This window comes from Aquarana catesbeiana, linkage group LG04 (assembly GCF_042186555.1).
Source record: "Aquarana catesbeiana isolate 2022-GZ linkage group LG04, ASM4218655v1, whole genome shotgun sequence".
NCBI classification, from domain to species: Eukaryota; Metazoa; Chordata; class Amphibia; order Anura; family Ranidae; genus Aquarana; species Aquarana catesbeiana.
Genome location: NC_133327.1, coordinates 269,404,360 through 269,428,483, shown reverse-complemented (window position 1 = coordinate 269,428,483; position 24,124 = coordinate 269,404,360). Strand labels below are relative to the sequence as shown.

Here is a 24,124-nt window from a genome sequence, read left to right as displayed (position 1 = left end):
AACTGTGGAAGAAATTTGTTTTTTTGATATATTTTTTGGGGATATTTATTATAGCAAAAAGTAAAAAATCGTGCTTTTTTTCCAAAATTGTCGGTCTTTTTATGTTTATAGCGCAAAAAATAAAAACCGCAGAGGGGATCAAATACCACCAAAAGAAAGCTCTATTTGTGGGAAAAAAGGACGTCAATTCTGTTTGGGTACAACGTCGCACGACCGAGCAATTGTCAGCTAAATCGACGCAGTGCCGAATCGCAAGAAATGCTGTGGTCAGGAAGGGGGTAAATCCTTCCAGGGCTGAAGTGGTTAATTGTGTACATAGAAATGCAGCTTCCAGCAGAACATGGTCACCAATGTATGTGTGTGGATTGTGGAGTGGTGGTGGGTGTTCTAGTTTGAATATGTGCCTTTTTTAATATTATGTTGGAATGCTTTGTAAGAATAATGACTAACTATGTTTCTATATTTTTGCAGATAAAAATGTGATGTGGGTTGTGGGTGAGTAGTTACTCAGCAGTAGTACTATGAAATGCGCTGTCCGTTATACACTGAAAGTAAGTATGACTAAGTATGTTTCTATATTCTTGCAGATAGAAATGTGATGTGGGTTGTGGGTGAGTAGTTACTCATAGTAGTACTATGAAATGTGTTGCCCGTTATACACTGAAAGTAAAGCTGTGTCCACTCTAAGGTACAAATTTTAGATTGTAAGCTCCTATGACCAGGGCCCTTAAAACCCAATTGCTAACTGTTTTGCTAACTGTAGCACCATATATCCTGTAGTATATTTTTTTATGCTAGTAAATGAATGTACATAATTTTTTTCTGCATATAAAATCCAAATTCAAACATAAATTGCATGACAGTAGAGTATTCCTCTGCTTATAACAGTACATATAGTGTAGCAGAGGATCACTCTACTGTCATGCAATTTATGTTTGGATTTTATATGCATTGATATAAGGAGAGGATTCATTATCATTTGTACACAGTATCATGGGATCCACTAATTTATAAAGGTTAATTACATTTTTGGTAAATAGTTTTCCTGTGTAGGATTGGTGCCCACACTCAGAGGGCTTTAGCATTTACCTACTGGTGTAGGTGAGCTATCATAATTATCACACTACCACTTTTCTGTTAATTGTTTTGCTGTAATTATTATCACAGTATCACTGTGCCTTTTAACTACTTAGCCACTAAAGAGTGATCTGGTAGATCACTATTTGGGACACAGGTAGTGCCACTCACCCCTCTCATCCTCTTTCCTTTATAATTTAGAGCCCTCCTACGGGGGGCTATTTGGGGAAGCTGCAACCTTCATACACGTCCTAAGCGCAGACCCTCTTAACCTATTTACACTCCCTAACATACCTCCTTAACCACTTCAATACCAGGCACTTAGACACCTTCCTGCCCAGGCCAATTTTCAGCTTTCAGCGCTGTTGCAATTTGAATGACAATTGCGCGGTCATGCTACACTGTACCCAAACAAATTTTTTATCATTTTGTTCCCACAAATAGAGCTTTCTTTTGGTGGTATTTGATCACCTCTGCAGTTTTTATTTTTTGCGCAAAAAATAGAGAAAGACCGAAAATTTTGAAAAAAAAACAGCTTTTTCTTTGTTTCTGTTAATTTTTTTTTAAATAAGTACGTTTTCTTCTTCAATGACGGGCACTGATACGGCGGCACTGATGGGCACCGATGGGGTGGCACCAATTAGGTGGCACTGATGAGGTGGCACTGAGGGGCACTGATGATGGGCAATGATAGGTGGCACTGGTATGCAGCACTAATGGGCACTCATAGGTGGCACCGATGGGCACTCATAGGCGGCACTGATGGGCACTCATAGGTGGCATTGATTGGTACTTATGGGTGGCACTAATGGGTACTTATGAGTGGCACTAATTGGTGGCACAGATGGGCACTGATGGACACTTATAGGTGGGTACTGGGCACTGATGGGCACAGATGGGCACTGACAGGTAGCACCGATGGGCACTGACAGATGGCACTGATGACACTGATTGGTGGCATTGATTACACTGATTGGTGAGATTGCTGGGCAGAACTGAAATATAATGGTGTGGGCACTGATTGGCACGGATTGGGCACATTGGGCACATGTGGATGGCCATGGGGTACATACCTGGCCATCCACATGTTGCCCCCTTCCCTAGTGGTCCTAGTGGCGTCCCTGGTGGTCCAGTGTGGTCATCTGAGAGGGGGCTGTGCTGATAAACAATCAGCGCAGACCCCCGCTGTCAGGAGAGCCACCAATCGGCTCTCATCTACTCGCGTTTGTCAGACGCAAGTGAGGAAAAGCCGATCAACGGCTCTTCCTATTGACATCGTGATCAGCCTTGATTGGACACAGCTGATCACGTGGTAAAGAGCCTTCTGGTGGAGCGGTGTGTCAGGCTGACACACCGCTCCACCGATCGCCGCGATGGCGGCATATTATCCTGCTGGACGTCATATCCAAATCAGGGACAGTTGGGACCTATGTGATTTCACTAGACATCTGTGCAGGAAAGTGCACTGATGTCTCTGAAATCGCTCACAAAGTCAGGCTGAGGCCCCTTTCATACTTGTGCGACTTTTCATGCGACTTTGGACATCAAAGTTGCATGACAAGTCATACCCCATGATTTTCAATGAGTACCATTCATATCTGTGCGGCTTCAAGTCACACAGACTTCCTACTTTGGTCCGACTTTGATGCGACTTGAGGTCCATAGACCTCAAGTTTACACAAGCATTCCCTGAAGTCGCAGCAAAATTGCACGACTTTAGCTGCGTCTTCTCTGTCTGTAGACCTCAAGATTACACAGGCATTGCTTAAAGTTGCATCAAAATTGCTGCAAAAAATCGCTTCAAAATTGCGCAACTTTCAGGTCGCACAAGTGTGAAAGGGGCCTAAGTCACTGTGCTGAGTACTATTATACCTAGAATAAAAAGTAGTCCCACCATCAAACACTAGTAAACGTATGTTCTCAAAATAATTGTGCTCAAATGGCTGAAAATCACACAGATGGTATCACCTACTGAAAGCTTGCATTGTACTCAGCAGCATATGCTGAAAGAGGCGAACGCCTATTAGCCAATGCCACATCAGCATGAGCAAGGTTGTTACTATAATATTAATGTTTGAAATGTAAAAAATTATTGTATAGAATCAAATATGCTAACTTCAAAGGTTCAAGCCATGAGTTTGAATCCCACTGGTGGTATCACCTCCTGCATTTTACTCAGCAGCATAATTAGCCAATGCACATCAGTTTGGTTAATTTCATAATTTAGCTCTTCAAATGCATTCCATGGTATGTAATTATTCAATAATATTATGATGTGGAATTCCAAAAATCAAGGGATGTACTTTGAGGGGAACCCCACACCAAAATTAAAAAAAAATATATGTGGGGCCCCCCAAAATCCATACCAGACCCTAATCCGAGCATGCAGCCAAGAGGTCAGGATAGGAGGGTGGGGTGAGCGTGCACCCCCCCTACCAAACCGTACCAGGCCACATGCCCTCAACATGCGGAGGGTGGTTTGGGGTCAGGAGAGATGGCTCGGGAGAAGACAGCTCGGGGAGAAGAAACATCAAACACTAGTAAATGTATTTTCTATGTATGATGTGCTCAGCCCAATAGGCTAGTGGTCAGCACTTCTACCTTAAAAAACTCAGGCCTTGGAGGACTTATGGGTTTAAACCCCATAGAGAAGTAATATAAGATTGTATTGCTGAAAAAAGGCGAATGCCAATTAGAGAAAGCACTTTAGTTTGGCTGATTCTATTATATTAACTCTTCAAATGCATGCAATGGTATGTAAGTATTCAATAATATTATGGTGTGGAATTACAAACATCACCCACTAGTTAATGGGCAGTTTACATTTTTTTATTTGTTTATTTTAATTCGCTTGTGCACTGAAAAAATAAACACAGCTGATGGATGGTAGGTTGGCATTTGAACTCATACCTTGACTGCTGTGGAGACCACCATGCCATTGTGCTAAGTACATTGAGACCTGCATAATAGTGTAGTATGATTAAAGAATGAACATATGCCCTCTGCTCTAGATGTGGTTCATCCCCTGGCACATTCTTTCACATGGTATGGTCATGCCCTATACTGCGTCCCTACTGGGAAAATGTACTGGGTGTCTTGGGGTCATTTGGGGATTGGTCTCTCAGCTTAGACCCGGCCTTGGCATTGCTTGGAAGTATGGAAAACGTTGAAGCCTCAAGGCATGAAAAATTATTGTATTATTGTTCTATGTTCTATACTATGCTAGACGAGAGATTCTCCTCAAGTGGAAGCAGCCCACCCCTCCCACGCACCACACGTGGATGGCCACGATTAACTCTGTCCTACCACTGTACAAGCTCATATTTGAGAGTAGAAACTGCCCTAAAAAATTTGATAAGGTCTGGTCCCCATGGATTGATGCAAATGGTCAGGAGCCCTAGGGCTCATAGGGAAATCCTAAGTGACACTACTGTCTCCTAAATTGTCTCTTGGTTGTAGCTGGAAATGCTGATCTACTTATGTGCTTCTTATCCCCCCCCCCTCTTTTCTCCTCTCCCTATTCCCTATCCTTCTTCCTCTTATGAATCCAGGAATGATATGAGGAATAAGACTGCTATACTATTTAAACTGAATGAGACTATTACATACTTGGGAAAATAATTACTAGCTGTAACGGAATTGTTAATTCTGACCTTTGTGACCTTATGTATATATTTGATGTCCATGTACTGTGTCATTGACAACTTTAATACTTTTAAATAAAAACCTATGTACTGTTAAAAAAAAAAGAATGAACATAAATAATTACTGCTTTAACAAAAAAAAAAAAATAACATGAAAAAAATAACATACAACAAATAGGTAACCTAAATGTTCAATATATGTAACGTTACAGAATAGCAGACATTACTCTGTAATAATCATTCATAACTGCATTCGTTAGCAAAAGAAGAAAAAAAACTAGGAATACTAATTGCAGTATACATCAATAGATGCACACAAGTTAGAGCACATCTCACAAAAAATGTTTCTTTCACATACATGGATCATGGTTACAGTGCAGTGCTATATAATAAGTTAGTAGCAATTGGCATTTGCATATCCGCAGAATCGCTAATTAGCGCTGATTTCGAATTTACTAACGTATGTTCGCCATTGATAGCGCTCTTTTTAATTTGCACGTTCGCCTGTTAAAATCTTAATTGCCTAAAATGGGCCCTATTAATAGATGACCCCCACCGTATGTTAAAAGGGAAAGGTTCCCAACACACTCAAGAGAGCATTACATTTAAAAAGAACTTGTTACATATATGAGCCCAGAACAGTAAAGAGAGCACAGCAAGGGCTTATGTTTGAAACACACGTCAAATACAGGTCGTCAGATTCCCACTGACTTCAATAGATTAGTGCAGATGGCAGTTCAGGCGTTGTTTGACTTGCTATGCATTGCCTTTTTTCAGCCTCAGCATGTCCTATTGAAGTGTGTTTGAACTGCAGGCAAAGCAGGACAATTGCAGCCTTTTATTGTCAAACACTATGCCTTGCATTCCAACACTTGCATTTGGGCAGTGTTGGAAAAGGGTGCTTTTGTAAAGGACACCTGTGAAAAACGACTTGCTTTATGGTGGGTCAACATAAAATCAGACTGAGTCTATAAAATAAATTGGGGTTAATTTACTAAAGGAGTATTTACTTTTTGCTGAGCAAAGTGAATAATCACTGAGCTTGGTAAGTAAGGTGAAGCTGTATTAACTTTGAATAGCCAAAGTAAAGTAAAAAAATACAGGATCTTTTGTCTGCCAGTGATTGGTTTACTAAGCCAGTGAAATTTACTGAGCTTAATGAAAAATCTTGGTGTCTTCTATTTACATGATCCTTAAAGGCTGAACTATAAGGGTACTCCTGCTGGATGCCCAGGGCCCCAGCACTGTGTCCGTCCACATTTGTTTTGCCATTTTAAAGCGTGCGGTGTGCAGGTAATGCCTGTTATTGCACTGTCATTAGACAGCCAATCAGAATGATTACTGTTATGGCCAATCATAGTGGTCACAAATATAAAGACAGCTTTGCTGCCAATTCTCTTCTTTCTCTGCCGATCCTGTGAGTAACACAGCTCCCACCGATCACCAACAAAAGGGGAGCACATGGACCACCACTGGGCAGCAAGGGGTTACACGAGGGGCATATTGACCATAAAGGGGGCACAATGACCACTAATGTAAGGGGGGCACAATGACCACTGATGTAAGGGGGGCACATACACTGACCACCAAAGTAAGGGGACACAGACAAGGACTGCCAATATATGGGGAGCACAGACATTGACCTTCAACGATATCAGGGCACAGACATTGACTGCCAGTGTAATGCCCTGTACACACGGTCAGACTTTGTTCGGACATTCCGACAACAAAATCCTAGGATTTTTTCCGACGGATGTTGGCTCAAACTTGTCTTGCATACACACGGTCACACAAAGTTGTCGGAAAATTCGATTGTTCTGAACGCGGTGACGTAAAACACGTACGTCGGGACTATAAACGGGGCAGTGGCCAATAGCTTTCATCTCTTTATTTATTCTGAGCATGCCTGGCACTTTGTCCGTTGGATTTGTGTACACACGATCGGAATTTCCGACAACGGATTTTGTTGTCGGAAAATTTTATCTCCTGCTCTCCAACTTTGTGTGTCGGAAAATCCGATGGAAAATGTCCGATGGAGCCCACACACGGTCGGAATTTCCGACAACACGCTCCGATCGGACATTTTCCATCGGAAAATCCGACCGTGTGTAAGGAGCATTAGAGGGCACAGACATTGACCTCCAATGTATCAGGACACAGACTTTGTGTATTTTTTTCTCTCATTACACAGCAGGGTCAGAGATCTTTTATTCCCACTGAGCATTGATGCTTCCTTTTTTTTCCTCCCTCTGACCACTTATACTAGTTATCTTTCCTCCCCCTGACCACCAACACTGAACATTTTTTCCTCCCCCTGTTGGGTCATAGTCTCATTTCGAATAGCCTTAATCCCCTCTGTTTTGACCACTGGGCTGTAGATTGCAGGGATAGCAAGTGAGCCCCCTCAGTCTCTCCTATTAAGTTTGTCTCTGACGTTAATCTGGCAGCTGCTGCCTTGCCTAAGGAGGAGGTAGACAAGGAAGATCCCCTCTCTACTTTTGAGGAATCAGATCAGGGTGAAATGCATTCTGCTGAGATCTCACCAAAACAGAGTGATATCGTTGCTACCCTTATTGCTGCAGTGTGCTCATGTTTGGAGTTAAAGTAGCCTGGGTCTGCTCACCCCAAGGTCTCCAGCATAAGTTCTTTAAAAATGTACAAACCTGCTAAGACCTTTCCAGTTCAATTGCTAATAGAGCTTGCCTTATAAGGGGACTAGCCTCACCTTAAAAAACATTTTGTCCCTCCAAAGCATTTTGCTTGGCAATACCCTACTGAGGAGGGTTTCCTTTAGAAATTGACAGTCCTTGTGGTTGACTGTGCCATTTCTTGCCTTAACCAGACCTTGACATGGAAGATAAACCTATTTTCAAGGACGCAGAGAACAAGAGGTTGGAAGACTTCTTTAAGGCCTTGTTCATTCTGGTGAGTCCATCCATGTTACCTGCAGTTGCATTCACGGTCATCTTTCAGACTCTTTCTGTCAGAACTAAACACATAACCCACGACCCTGGCTGCATTTTAACAGATTGCTCTATTTACGACCACCTGTACAAAGTATCCACTGGCTCAGTGCTGGTCAGTAGATCTTCCATGCAGGATATTTGAGAAGATACCCTTTGTGGGAGAGTGACTGTTTGGTATCTCCTTGGACAGGTTCACTAAGGAAGTCAGTGAGGGTTAGAATAGTCTGCTTGCCTAGAAAAGAAGGCTTGCACTTTTGCAGGTAGACCTCTCGCTTATAAGATTGGGAAAAGTTCCTTTCCTCCCTCTCTGGCCTCAAGCTTCATGTCAAAACCCGCAGCACACTTCCACTGGAAGACATGAACAATCAAACCAGCCAAGTCTGGGTCTAAGCCCTCCTCCCAATGAAGGCATGCCCCTACTGGTCAGAGTGGGAGGTTGTCTATCAGCCTTTTCAACCATGTGGTTCCAAGAAATCACAGACATTTTGGGGGCTATAGGTCTACTTACTGTACTTACAAATCCACATCTTTGCTCTTGTGTAAACACCATCTGCATTTTGCTGTGGACATACAACATTACTAGTTTTTCACCTTCCCTTTGACCTGTCCATGGCATCCTAAGTTTTCACCAAGGTGCTTTCCCCAGTCCACGCTCTGTTCCACTTTCAGGGTGTTTATATAGTGGGATACCTGTTAAAGGACCAGTCCATATAACCCCTGTAAGCCAATATTCAACTTATTATGTAGACTATGCAGAGGTTTGGATGGTTCATTACTGTAGCTTACTTAACAAATGGGGTACCTTGGCCTGATACTAGATAAAGCTTTGTCTAAGATCTTCCAAACCTGGACAAACTTCTGTCCCTATGTACATGTGCTCCAACCCTTTGGTCCCAGATGTAGCCCTCAATTTGTACCTGCATGAGGGCATTGGACCTGATGTTAGCCTCCTTTGAGGCAGTACAATATGCCAAGTTTCACTACAGGCCATTGCAATTCAACTTTCTGGCTGCATAGGGCATTCACACTCAATCCTTAGACTGCTCCATGTCTCTGACCTGCAAGGCCAGATTCTCCCTAGCATGGTGGATTTAAAGACTGGCACTGGATTTAGGGAAACCCTTTCACCTGAAGATGTGGACAGTTCTCTCAATGGAAACCAGCCTATCAGGATAGAGAGTAGTCCTGGATGCACATTTGGTGCAGGGGACTTGGTCGTCAGAGGAATACCAACTTCCCATTAAAATCCTGGAACTCAAGGCATTCTGGTTGTCCCTTCAATGCTGGACCTCTTGACTTCAAGGTCACCAATTAGAATCAAGTCTGTAAATGCCACAGTGGTGGCCTACATCAGCCATCAAGGATGTACTAGAAGTTGTGCCATTGCATGAGAAGTGGACCTGATTCTCACTTAGGGAACTGCACATTACAATGCTGTCTGCCATCCACATCCCAGGCTTGGAAAATTGGTATATGGACTTGCTCAGTTGTCAGCTCCAGGGAACCCAGTGTCCATCCGAAGGTATTCCATTCCCCTTGCCACAAGTAGGGGATGTCAAATGCGAATCTTCTGGCTTCCAGATTCAAAAATAAATATGATAGATTGGCAGCCAGGACCAGGAACCCTCAGTTCCTTGCAGTGGATGCTATGATGACTTCATGGGATCAATTCAATCTAATCTATGCCTTTCCACTCTACATCTCCTCCCTTGCTCTGCAGGATTAAATTGGAGGACATTCCAGTGATCCTTATTGCACTGAATTGGCAGACTCTTCATGGGCCATTCGGGATTGTCTGTCCCAAGGACCAGTCCACCATCTTGCTTCTCAGTTGCTGGCTTTAACTGCATGGCTGAGGGACAGGGCCTTTTCGATTAAGTTATCCCTATGTTCCTAAGGGCTTGGAAGTCATCTTCTCACAAAATCTACCATGACACCTAGAAGGCATACTTTGCATGGTACAGGACTATGAAATTTGATCCTAGGAAGTAATCTTGGGGGCACATCCGGTCTTTTCCCCAATCTGGTCTGGACCAGCATCCAGCCTTAAGTAGCATCAAAGGGCAAATCTCATCCCTGGTTATTTTGTTTTAGAGACCGTTAGCCTCTCATTCCATAGTTAGGGTCTTTGTGCAGGGTGTTGTCTCCTTTGCATCCCACCGTAGCTTTGTGGGATCTTAACCTGGTTCTTTCAACCCTTCAGAAGCTATCCTTTGAACCTATTCAACCCATATTCTCTTGTATCATCTCACTCACAAGTTAGGTTTCTCTTTGTTTTACCTCAGTGCAGCAGATCTGAGTTAACAGCGTTATCCTGTAACCTATAAAGAGCTTTTCCTAGTGTTACACAAGGCCTAACGCCTCCTTTCACCCTAAGGTGGTTTCCTCCTTTCAACTTAAACAGAACATTGTTCTTCCCTCCCTGTGACCGCTCCAAAACATCTCAGGAAATTTCTCCCCACTGTCTCAACATGATATATGCTGTGAGGGCCTACCTGTTGGCTACATGCTCTTTTTAACTTTTAAATTCCTACATCAGGCATCTGTTTCTTATCTTTGCAAAGCTACCACCTGGTCTTCTGTTCACACATTTGTAGGTTTTACCAAACTGCTCTCTGCGTTCTGTTGAGCCCTTCCTTGACCACTTGTTACGAGGACCTGTTAGTGTTTCTTTGCTGTGTTACCCACCCCTAGGTTGGATTGCCTTTGGTCCTCCAATAGTTAAGACTAACGATCCCATGTCCTGTACTGTATGTTTAGGAAAATAGGATTTTTTACTTTTGACCTGTAAAATGTTTTCTTGGTGTACCTTAGAGAACATGGGTTCCTCCCCTCTGTTTTTTTATGATCTCCCTAATGCTTGCTACAAAACAGGGTTGCTGGGAGTTGGGTGGGTTATATAAGGAATGTCCCTGCAGGTTTTTTTGTTTGCTATTGTCCAATCACCTGAAGATAGCTACATATAACCTCACAGTTAGGACTAATGATCATGTGCCCTGTACTATACTCCACAGAAAGGATTTTACAAGTCAAAATCTTTTTTGTGGTTTCTGAAGGACTGAGGTATATGTGTCATGTATACAGTCAGTAGGCTCTGATTTTATTTCACCATGCCCAATGAAGCACCTCTGCTGTTAGTGCACAATTCAACGCTGTGCACTACACATAATTTCTTTTCTAAGGGTGCTCCTGGCTTTTCAAAATCCTAGTTACACCCCTATACAAGGGCCTATTTACTTTGATCTGTGTTTTCTTGTTGTGCCTGCATTGTGGGGGTAACCCCTTCATTTCCAAAGGACCCCAATGCACGCAGGCCCATTTAAAACCAATGGGCTTTTAAAGTGCAAGCTGACGTAACAAAAGTGTTAATGCACAGAGAATAAAGTAAATGGGCCCCCTAACAGTGAAAGTAAAACTATACAGCTTAGGTAACATTTTGCTTTTCTTTAGCTGTTAAAAATCTGATTCATTGTTTGCTTCTGAATGTAAGAAAAAAAAAAAGACTTAGGAGAACTCTAGTAAGTATTTATGTAAAGGTTTAAAACTCAACACTTACCTCTGTGCCCTCCTCCACAGGATCAGTTTCTGTGAAAACTCAGCTGTCACTACTGTGTTATCCTTGTCTGCGCACATTCAGTTCTTGCCCATCGTTTGAACTGAATTCAGTAAATAAGGGCAACACTTTTCAACCTTTTTTCACTTTTGAATATCAGAAATAATTGCCTATCTGAGCTGACTGCCGTAAAATTAAATCTGATTCTTTAGGGTTGCCTTGTGCATTTTTCACATCACCCCTGTAATTTGCACATTATAAAATAGGACCCAGTATCTGCATTTTCTACAGTATGTTAGTGTACTTTTAGATCCTCTTTGTAGTTTGCGCTGCCTTATTAAATATGCTGACATGTCTGATGTACGAAGTCAGTTTTCAGTTTTTTTTTGCTGTATGTTAGTGTGCTTTTAACATCATCACAGTAGATTGCACTGCCTCTTTGAATATGCTGACATTTCTGATGTACTAAGATCCAGTACCCGCAGTTTCTTCTTATGTGGCCAACTGTCAGATTCTGAGGTATCGGACATGTCAGTAACTACTTTTATAGCTCATAATCTCTAAAATGATTACATAATCTATTTCTGTGCATTGCCATTTTACATTTTTTTTTCTCCAACTGTCGTAACTGTCGTATGCCTCTCGCAGCCTAATGGTGGTCATAGACAAAAGTTTTTGTTTTTTTTTTGTTTTTTTTTTTATCCAATTCGATCAAATATGCAAAAAATCAAATAGCTAGAATTTCCCTTCCAATCAATTAGGACACAATTTCAATCAGATTTAAACAGAGGATTAGTCAGGGCGGAAACTTATTGTAGCTTTGCATTGGATTGCAGCACTGAGATACTTTGTTTATGAATACGTTCTTATTTCAATGAATCAGATTAGAGGATTACATAATAGAAACAGAGATGGGATTGATAAAATATTATCTTAACTTAGGATCATAAAGTAACTTTAGTTGGAAATCCACTTCTTATGTGTGGTATATCAATCCAATGGTGTGTTGACTATAGATAGATTACCCCCCCGTCACATTTTCATCCCAAAGCATTTTGTTCTTTTTTCTAGAGTGTAGCTGAGAAAGAGTGACACAACTCACGTTTTCAGGTCAGCTCAGGAAAATGCATGCTACAAATTTCAATGAAACAGCTAAAGCAAAAGCCACACACTTAATTGTTTCAGAATAAAAACCCATAAAAATGTCCTAGCATGTTTACTGTAGTGTCACACAAGCATGAAGGTGGGAATTTCTCATGAAAACATGGATGCAGCAATTTTAGTAGTGCAGTGCTTACCCTATCTCCTTCCTATGATAGTAGCCTTTGCTAAACAGAGGATGCTCCGCCTGTCTAATCACAGGTAACATTAGCCAAAGGAACAGCACTCTATAGCCTGATCTTAGGCAGACTATGACCTCTGAGATTGTGTACGTGAGCAATGTTAAAATAACTGTAGAATGTAGTGCACTATTTAACCAAACCAGGCCTAAGAGACTACTTTACCCCATTTCTTCACAGAATCACAAGAGGAGAAGAAAAAGAAAAAAAAAAAAAAAAAGGGAGAATAGGGCTTTATTTAAAATGTTTATTGAGCATAGCTGGACATAATGACCTTGAAGTTGCCCAAGAGCTGGGGCTGGGTGAATACTGGTCTAAAGTACATGATTTAAGAAAGCCTCAGCTGATCGTCGTCTTATGATTCTGCCCAGTTTAGTTCTTAAAAGGTGAAGTCCTGTTTAGACCAAGCGGGTCCACACCAATAGAATATCTATCTATCTATCTATCTATCTATCTCTTTTACCAATACATGCACCTGCTGGGAGCACAGTATAAACTGTATATAGCCTCAGCAACATAGGAGTATACAGCACTGTTTCGGGAGTGGTACAGGAATGTCTCATCTTGTTACTGGAACAAAATCAAGGCAAGCTGAGGGCTGCTCAGCAATTCACAGGAAGCCTTGTATTTTTAATGAACATTAAGGCTCTCTCTGATTTGCTGAAGTAGAGGTGAGAGGAGGACATCACAATCTCCACCGGAGGCATTCAGAGGAAGCCTTGTATTCATCCATAAAAATACAAGGCTTCCTGTGAATTGATGAGCAGCCCTCAGCCGGACTTGATTTTGTTCCAGTAACAAGATGGGAAGTCCCTGTATCACTGCCAGAAATGGTGATGTATACTGTTTCTAGCTGATGCTACATACAGTTTTATCCAGTGGACGTGTGTATTAAAAAAGGGAAATAGTTTGTTTGGAGCAGCTGGGTTAAAACAAAACTGGAGGAGTTAGTCAGATAAATGATAAGGTCACCTTAAAAAAAAGAAAAAAAGTGTGTGGGGGTTTTTTTTTTCCTTCACAGCAGCCTGCAAAGCACTGCACCCATGATCAATCAATCACAAAGTACGTCAGGTTCCTGCACACTCTCCCTCCATCTTTATTTCTATACCTTCATATAGGCTTTCAGTTAGAAACCTGGAGAGTGGACTATGAGCGTGCTGATCAGCTTGCTCAAGCCATTGAAAACCACAAGTCCATCTGCTGCGGTGGAAGATGGAACGTGTATTTTATTCATTCACAAACCTCTGAATGAATGAAGTGGCTGTGCAGGCAGAGTCCCACCAATTTTGAATGAAACAACGGTTGCAGAGAAGATCCCCTTCCCACTGTCATGGGGAAGACCTGGGGAGAGGGAGGGTTGTGCTTAGAAACAATGAACATGATGTTCCAAAAAGTGAACTTTTAGCCTTTAACCTCCCTGACGGTATTCCCGAGTGTGGCTCGGGTTTAAATTTCAGCACCATTAGCGGTAACCCCGAGCCACACTCGGGATTACATCTCAGGATCCTGGTGTAGGTTACTTACCTTGTCCCCAGGATCCTGCGATGTCCCCCCACGCTGTTGGCGGGCTCCGTCCTCTGCCCGAAGCCTCTCTGTGCCAGGCTTCGTTCCCTGCGAGCGGCGCACAGGGGCGGAGCCTGGCAGCAAATTTGAAACAATTAAAAAATAATAACATACCGTAATCTTACAGATTACAGTACTGTATGAAATCATTTCACTTCCCTTTCGTCCCCAGTGCTTTGGCCCATGCCCTGCATGCAGTTTTATATTATATATACTGTTCTTTCTGCCTGGAAACTTGAGATTGTCCATGGCAACCAAAAAGTGTCCCTTTACGACAAAAATGGCTTTAGACCAGCTAGAAAACAGCAATAGTAAATTAGAACACTTGCAGAATTGAGCGATAGTGAATCGTGGGGAAATTTATTTTATTATTATTAATTAAATTATAATTTATGATTTTGTGTTTCAAACGTCAACATACCCGGGATATCTACTAGAGTCTTGGTGGACAGATCTAAGTGTGTTATTACGAAGAATTACAGACCTACAATATAAAACGCCAAATTTCTATGCAAAATAATTGTACCACTTTGAGATGCAAAAATCTGAAATAATCATACCGCCAGGAAGGTTAAGCTTCAGTTCATTTTCATACTAGAGCATAGGGGTAAAAAAAAAAAAAAAAAATAAATAAATCTATAGATTAGTCCTATTGTATCTGAACGGACTGGGTATATATGGGCTAGTTTAATTAATATTGCAAGACACAGAGTGCTCTGTACACTTATAGCATCCAAAAGGAACTTACCCAAAACTATGCTTGTACAAAATGGATTCTTGACTTTGCAACAATGTGCTAAAATGTTATAATTCCCTTTTCTGCATAAATATGAAGAGGTCTACACCAATAAAATGTATTTAATCAGGACCAATTTCCCACTACAGGGTTATACCTGCTACTCAGTCAATATTTTGACAGACTTTTCTTAATTTTTAAATACCAGACTGTAGTAGGTTTTACTTTCATATGCTATGGCCTTTTTATAATAAAAAAGATATAGAGGTGTGCTATAGTAATTACATGCCGCAGCCCAGATATATAATGGTTCACAAATGTATATTGGTGTGGGTGTGTTTCTTCTGTCATACCTGTTATTATAAACAGAATATACCTCCCGTTGCCCCAGCTAAAATAAAGGAACACAATACTCGAACACCACGCTGTTAGAACAAAAAGAAAGCCTGCAAATTAAAATTGCAGTTTTATTGACAATACTGCCGCACACATCCAGCCAGGCCAAGAAATGACAAAGTAAACAGCAACTTCAGACAGAACAAAAAAAAAAAAAAAAAAATTTAAATCTTTGGCCATATTACTCATCCAAACCCATCTAAAGAACAACTAAAAATATGCTCAAACAAAAGAAAAAAAACAAAACAAAAAAAAAACAAAAAAAAAGAAAAAAAAAAAAAAAAAATGTAAAAAGTTACTGGAATGATCAGAATATTTTTCTTATATGGGAATTTTGTCTTATTTATTTAGGTTTTTTTGTAACAACTTTTTAACTTTTTTTGTAAAGATTTCTCCATTTGTTCCCCTTGGAGAAGAAACAGCCCAGTCTTGCTCCACCCCACCCACCACCCCGCCCAGAGAAGAACAAAATACATCAGGATTTCATTGGCAGAAATCTACAGGAGAATTACCGAAAATAAAATAAAAGTTACATGTGTAATTTAAAAGCCCCACACCCTGTCAGCCGAATCCCCGGTACAGAAAAAGGACAGTTGTATACCAATATGTACAAAAATATAAAATGTAAATAAAAAATACAAACATAGGACCCCAATCCAAGGGCGTTTTTTTTTTGTTTCCCATTTTAGAATTTTACAAAAAGGAAAAACAAAATTTTTTCTCTTGCCGTTGACCTCAACCCCCACTTTCTTCTTAGGACCGGAGAGGACAGCAAGTGACTGCAGCCCACACTGGCAGTGAAGGGGGTCAGCCCTCTCAACTTGAAAGGACCTGGGGGCTGCTCTAAAAAGAATGCACCATGGGAACACAGTGACCTGCCTCACAGACACAGCCACTTGTGTGGACGGAGTAGGGGGCCATGGGAACCTGCATGAAGGGTGGGACGGATGCATCACTTTAAGTGACCATGTTCTGAGCGTGACGAGGGTGGGGAGGCGGTGGAGAAGTATTATATATAGATTTTTTTTTGAGAAAGGGAATATCCCCTCTAGTCGTCGTCATCTGTTTTCTGCTTCTTTACATCAACATCATCCTCCTCCTAAAATGAAAGAACAAATACAAAACAATAGATTAAAAACAAAACACTTTAGGTCTAAGGGAAAAAAAAAAAAGTGTTCTACATAAAGGTGGCCTCAAAGGGGATTTTATCAGTGCTTCAAATCTCCTGGACAGCTGATAATTGCCATCTGCTGTCGATCTCCATGTCCTATGATCGTAGGAGACTTGTTCTAGGTATGTCGTGCTTATTAAAGATGATCATTTTATCCCTGCTAATACTGAAGTTTCCATGAAGATAGGAGATGACACATTCCACATATTTCTTTCTTAACCTACTGCCACAGGTCACATCCTCATCATACATTACCAAAGACCAGGCTAGTAAATATACCCAATACAAATTGTGGGCATTCTAAACCTTTTACTTATGAAGTGTTATGTGTATAACATGTAAGCCTTAAGAATCCGTATCCATTCATCGTAGTATTATTGAAAGGTCAGAAAGAGTTTGTGGGCTTCAGGCTGATCAGAATAAAAGTAAGCGCCTCCAAATTAGCTGCATAGCTCCTGTGTTGAAAAATACTCTGATTCAAAGTCATCCTGTCGACACTACAAAAAGCAGACTGTGGCCTGAGATAAAACTTCAGAGATTTCCCGCTGCTCATTCAGTAGAAAAGTGCCATGACCGAGACACTGATTCATCATGCAGACCACATTACTTAAATTTGTTACAGCCCATTAAATAACTAGAGATCTAAGACAATGGACTGTATATATCGTAAATATCTCCAGTGCCAATTGAAGCACATTACATTAATTGTAGCTTTGCCAAATTCTTTGAGTGTAATGCATTCGATTTGCATATTAGTTTGACTCACATCGTCATCTTCTGCTGCTCTTTTACCAGCGGTTCCATCTACTTCATCATCCTCATCACCCTCATCTTCATCTCCTGGAAAAAACAGAAAACTAGCATCAGTCATTTTGGACAGGCATTATTATAGAAGGTGATAAAGACTTATGCCTCTACGCCCCACCAATTTTTAACTAAGCAAATTAAACTTGGTCAGTGCAATACTATTGTTACACACAAAGCTAATTTAAAAATGCGAAAATTCATACAGTCTAAACCAGTCATTAGAAAGACACAGCCTGCTGCTATGGTCCCTGTTGGGAGTCCTAGTCTCTCTCTCTGTTTAAGTCTATTCAGTCAGGATACCAAACATGTGTGAGAAGGCTGTAATGGAAGCATCCATTACAGTGCTATGAATTTGGCAATAAGTCTGTGTGCCTACTGTATGGTTAGCAATAACAAGGTAACACTTTCTGAATGGTGGCAAAAAGCTATTCTATACCATAGTTTATGGTGTGTTTCTTACCTTCTCCTTCATCCTCTTCATCTTCCTCATCAACTTCTTCCTCTTCCTCATTGTCTGCCCCATCTTCTCCATTCTCTTCATTTTCCTGAAAGCGATTTAAAAAGAGCATAAGTATCACATTGCTCACATTAGATGCAAGGCTTATATACTGGAACCTTATATGTCAGACTATAATAGGATTCCATTTGAACTGCATCTCCATCTATATCTCATAAAGTGTAGTAAGACTACAACACAGTAATTCAACTTAAGAGAAAAAAAAATAAATAAAATTTATATATATATATATATATATATATATATATATATATATATATATATATATATATATATATATATATATATATATATATATACACACACACACACACACACATACACATACACACACACTTAAATGGGCACAACTACATAACATGTATACAGCAATCCCCTGTGTACCATACATTTCTCTTTGTCAATGAGGATATGGGAGATAAATTTATATTAAATCTCTATGTAAACATGTATGTGCTACACACACTAAGCCTACCATAACCAATGAGCAGCTTGAGACATTTTATTTTCTTGATGTGCACTTCTAGCATGCTCTGTATGTATAACACATGTGTTTCTTCATACAGATGTCAGTCAGTTCTCAGGAATAGGAGCCAATATACATAGGTAACTGAGAAGCGTTTACCTCCATTTACATGCAACAGTACCCCTGACAACAGGTACATAGTTCTAAGAAACCCCTTGTATTTATTGACTGAAATATACCCCACTAAGGATGTGTATATAATTTATGTGCAGAATCCATTTCTATTCTGGGATTTGTATATCTGAACACTGCAGTCTTTAAATAGGTTGTATATATACACACACGTGAGAAATTGGCTTATTACCAACAATCTTACCAATGAGTATTAATTTATTAAAACCTATCTTTGTTGATTGTCTGCAAATACCCAAGTACATGTAATATTACCCTTGCACATACCATGGGATGAGAAAACTGCACTACAGACAAGTTACATTGGCTGCTGGCTGGCAGTGTGAAAAGTTTAGAGGAAACATAGTAACACAGAAACTATTAACTATAACTGGATGTCACAATGTCTTATCTGACTGAAACATATAAGTGTGAATGATAGGAAAGGCAAGATAAAGTATTCTAAGAGGCTGCTTCTACCTTGAAGAGACTCGTCACCTATACAAGATTTGGAGATTATAAATAAACCACTTACTGCTTTCCCATTGGCTGGTTTGTCCTTGCCATTTTTTGTTTCTTCTACAGGTTCCTTTGCTTTCAAGTCCTTTACAACAAGAAATACAAGTCATTTAGCACCCCACCTAATTAAAATGGGAAATAAACAATATCCAAAACTTCATAATATTTAAAAACTATTTAGGTAAAAATAGGCATTCTACAGTTCTTTATAAAGCAATAATTGACACCTGGAAAAAAAAACACACCACACACACGTTTCTACTGCTAATCACTTACAATTGTCAATGGATGAATGAACTACCCATGGTTATTCCTTTCCTATAGTGGGGATCATTTTGGACAGTTGGGTCTGCCTGGGAAATCCAACAAGTGCCAACTGAACTTGCTGGCCAAAGCCTTGATAGCTAAAAATATGTATTTAACACAGCAATAACCAAGAAAGGTATGCAAACCTCAGCATACTCTCTGATAAACCTACTTAAAGTGTTTCCAAATCATTGAGTGAAGCCGACATGCATCAGTTCTACTCCATATCATCCACTCCCGAGCAAACCATGTTCCTCTAGCACTGTTAAAGCTGCACACCACAGGCAGCATACATAACCTGGTATCTACAGATAGGACACACCAGCACAGTTGCTCAGTGACCAGAGGGCCCCAGGCTGAAAACTATTTACATTACAAACTCCCTTCACTTCAATGAGCTTGTTCATAGCATGTCTGTACAAATGTAACTATTACTGTTTGAGATCAGATATGCAGTATTCGTACAGAGACTACACCTTAGTAGACAGCTTAATAGATACAACTTCACCTGGAAGCAGAGTATTCCTGGAGTACCAGTGAATGTTGTCTAGTCTGCTATAAGTGTTGACATAGAAATGCTTCACCTCCTATTGGTAGAAGCTTAAAAACATGCACATCTGCATGTCTAATGAAACACTGGATCTAAAGTGAATGTGTTCTCCAAAGCATACAATCACTAGTGGGTAAGGACTTCAGCTCATTATGTGTACCATTTCCATAACCAGGCTCACAGACATATATTAAAGTAATCCTATGTCAAAAACCCAGCTCACAATTTTTGTTTTTAGACAACTGTCAGCACCAGTTGTTAGAGCCTGTTCTCTGGCTATTGACCATGTAATGATGACAGCAGTACATAAACCACTTACGCTATGAAAAACGTGTGCGATTGAGGCCAGTACATGAAAGCTGAAGCCTCTGTGGCCTTGTGTCCTCCAAGGATACCTCTAGAAAAAGCAGAACCCTCCCCACGTCAATCTTTAAATGTTTCCAACAGCAGAGTCCCCCAATGTCCCAGCAGTCACCCAACCTGTTCCCTTTTTGTCAGGGTGCAGAGGCACAAAGTTCCACTTTTTAATTATAGCCTTGGGTGCCTAGCAGACATGAATTAGCGTTTAAGTAAAAAGTCCACTGAAATATAGTATAACTGAAATTAACCAATCAGAATTCACTCTAGCTCACACCAGTAAAATGAGTCTGATTGGTTAAAGTAGACAATCACCCTAGCATTACTCTATGAACATTAAACATCCACAAACAAATCCTTAATAAATGCAAAGCACCAGATTTAACTTTAGTGTTCTAGTTGTCCAGTAATCAGCAGTGGCAACTGGCCATTTACCAGTGACACCATGCAACTCATCAGTGTCACACAGCTCCTCTCACAATATGTCTGACGGCATTAGGGCACAGAAGTGTTTCCCAGTCAGGCTTTACAATCACAGGACAGATGGTAATGGGGGCTGAGTGAGGTCATATGTTGCATGGTGTCACTGATCAAGACAATGGGAGCACAGACAGAAGTCAAACCTGGTGCTATGCATTAATCAGGGTACATGTGCTGCATGGATGTTTATTGTTCATATAATAATTTGGAGGTGAACTTCCACTCTAAGAATTAGCACTTTAATCTCCTTAGTGAAGCAGACTCCACAGGTTGATAAAAATGTATAGATTTATTTCAAGTACCCAATGCAGAGTCGTAATTGGAATATATCACCTGCCATTGAGCAGTAATTTAAAATAGCTGGAACCAAAAATCCCAGGTGAACCTGCCATGCACCACAACCTGACCAGGATCATCCCAAATACTCAAACTAAACCTGAAATTTAAAAAAAAAAAAAAAAAAAAAAAAGGAAAAAAACTCTTAGGGGGTCAAAACCTTTGAAATGTAACCCCTAAACCAGTCCCTAACAAAAGAACAGTGGCAGTGACCTCAGATCACACTCTGCAGGCCTCCATATAGACTTCTAAGGCAAATCAGTAGCACGTCCTATGTTTTGACTAGCCACAACATGCAGCAAAACTCATTTCAAACCTAGTGCCGACGATGGCAGCCTTCCATTGGCCCGATCGGGGCTCTTAACACCTCCCATGTCCTTATACGGGCTTCCTGAGCCACTGATTGGCTGCGTGCCCCGTGTGCCGGCCCCCTTGCAGAGCATAGGCTCACGGGATTTGTAGAGCAATCACACTGGGCTTCGCCGAGTCCCTAATGCAGACACGCCCGGAGAGGAAGGGCGGAGAGACTACAAGTCCCGGTAGGCTGTTCAATGGAACTTGTGCTGAGTGACGTGCAGCCTCCCCGCTGGGGGTGAGGAGCGATGTGCGGACTATTATAGGAGGTAGATGGCAATAGATGAGATGAAGGTGATCTATATCAGTCAGCCACTCCGATGTGTACACGACCCCCCCTCCCCTATCAGTGAATAGAAGAACTGGGACAGGAGGGCGCGATTAGCATCCGCAGGTAGACACTGTGCCATCAGCGGAGTTAGTAATTAACCCTCCCCCACCTCCTAATTAAAGGCTCTGCCTTCAAAGTCTTAATCCGGTTACCATCTGTCCCCCTCCCCTATCTCCCTTCGGATTGATCGTCTCCCCCGAGACTGCAGCCGGTGGACGTGGTGAAGTGTGGAGTGCACAAACAAGTGGCAACCCAACCCCCCCAATCATAACTCATCCGTGCAGCTGGGACCTCATTAACCCCTACAGTGCAACACAATGCCATCTCCTCGGGGGGGATTAGCGCCGATCTATCACCATCATCCCATGTACCAGGAGGACTACACATCACTGACAGCCCGGTGACATCTCCCGCACACACCGGGCACAGGTACACGACTCCGCTCCATTAATCATCATATAATGGGGGCATACATAGCGCTGACATCTAACACAGCCCATCACTACTCTATATAAATATACACACACACACACGACGAGATCATACCATCACTAATCTATATACATACACACACAAACGACGACCTCATCACCCCCGATCTATAATATAAGGGGGGGGGGCGCTCTATAGGGGTTACCCCGCTATACAATAGGTGACATCCCGGGATGAATCTCCTCCATCTACACACAGCCGATCACCCCTCTCACCCCCTCCTGGGTGACCCTGATCGCATTTGACAGCTCTCTGTGACACATCTCTCCAACCGCGGGGGATCCCGAGTCCCTCCACCCGTGTGCGTGGGCTCCGAACACGGCGACCCTATCTCTGATGGATGAGCGGGGGACTTCCCTCCAATCCCGGGATGTGGGAGACATCTGGTACCCAGCCAGAGTCATCAGTACAGGAGACAGGTAGTAGGAGCCCGCTGTCCTCCCATCACCTCTCCGGCTGATCATTAACACCTAGAGCCGGGGACTCCTCTCCACTGACAGGAGAATTACAAAGTGTCAGAGATCGGGGTGTGGGGGGGGGGATCAGGTGCAGCACACCTCCATCAGTACACATTGGAACAAAGGGGACCGAGCGCCGCCGGGCTCCCCGCACAACAACACACCGGACAAAGCTCCCCACTCCTCGGCTTACCCTGGTTGTCTTCTCCACACTGGCGTCTACTGCTGTGTCTGACATGGTAGCTAGGATGGGATCTGTAGGAATCGCTGGGAAAAGTGTTGCTGTAGATCCGGGAAGTTGAAGTGAGGGCAGCCTGGTGCGGGAACAATGCAAAGATGGCTTTTTTTATTTTTTATAGTGACTGCCAGTGAAGGACTCACGCGGCGCCAGTACCTTTAATATAGATTAGTGGGAGGGGCCTCAGGCCGGCTCGTCGCCTCTTCATTGGCTACTGTCTCCTGACAAAGGAGGGGGCATCATCCTTAGCAGAGGATTGGCCCGGGCTGAAACAATGGGGGAGGGTGGCTTGTTTTCCTTTCCTCTCTAAACTGCAGTGCGTCCGATGGCCGCCGCGGAGCTTCGGCGCTATACAGCGCATGCGCCTTGGCTTTTAGCATTAGCCGCTCTTAGCTTGGCAATCTAATGCAAATGAACAGTTTTTTCCTCCTCTTGTTCGGGAGGGAGGGGGAGATAGTAGCGTGTGCAAAACTACAGAGGAGGAATATAAAAAAAAAGAAGAGGCAGCACAGCGCCGAAAATAAGAACTGCCCCCTGATCATTAGGAAACATGCCCCTGGGCATTGACTGCATGGGATCTGCCCTATAGACTACAACCTTTGTCTGTCCCCTGTGTGCGATGTGTCACATCGCCAGTGGGTGGCGTTGTACTGCCCGATCCAGCTTGTACGATGAGTAGCACTTGATTTATTATAGGGCGATATGCGATCGCCGGTGCCCCGTGTAGTGTGGGCGGCTGTGGTGCCATCACACTGTGTGTATGGCGTTCTATTTAGCACAGGCCGGCCATGAAATGCCCCAGGTAATAATTGGCTTTGTGTTCAACACCTGCAGGGAACGTCTCTCAGCGCCCAATTCACTAAGGCGCGTAACCTGCCCGCACGAGGCTTCGCTTTGCGAGGGAATTTTTTTTTTTTCTCATTAACCCTCCTGGCGCCGGAGGAGGCGAGTGGAAAATTTCCATTCCGCCTTAGCCCTCCCTCTAGTCCCAACCGTCATCTCCCCACACGGCTCCGCCCACTGCAACCCTTTCATCGCTGCACTTCCCCAACCTCACCACTAGGCGCCCGCCGGAGAGGACAGAGCTGACGCTTGTAGTTACCCAACAATGGATAGAGCCGCGTGTGAAGGGCACACTAGTGCCCCCTCCAGTGTGAAACGTTCCGCTCCTTTTTTGTCTCCTCTTTCAAACCCAAACAGGTTACCAAGGGTAACAGCAAAGGGCAGTATCCCAGATAAACTAATGAGGCTGACGTCACGTCTCCTGTGGATTGGTTGCTATGGGATACAGCTCTT

The 24,124-nt window shown here is 42.2% G+C and overlaps 1 protein-coding gene across 1 annotated transcript; it reads right to left on the bottom strand.

The window, feature by feature from the left end:
* Positions 1 to 14,482: 14,482 nt before the first annotated feature.
* Positions 14,483 to 22,992, bottom strand: PTMA (prothymosin alpha). Its single transcript, XM_073626508.1, has 5 exons — positions 22,784 to 22,992; positions 18,943 to 19,011; positions 17,714 to 17,798; positions 17,213 to 17,286; positions 14,483 to 16,374 (listed from the first exon to the last, which is right to left on the bottom strand). The coding sequence occupies exons 1-5, from the start codon at positions 22,826 to 22,828 to the stop codon at positions 16,324 to 16,326; spliced, it is 324 nt and encodes a 107-aa protein (XP_073482609.1). The 5' UTR covers positions 22,829 to 22,992; the 3' UTR covers positions 14,483 to 16,323.
* Between the last annotated feature and the right edge of the window lie 1,132 nt (positions 22,993 to 24,124).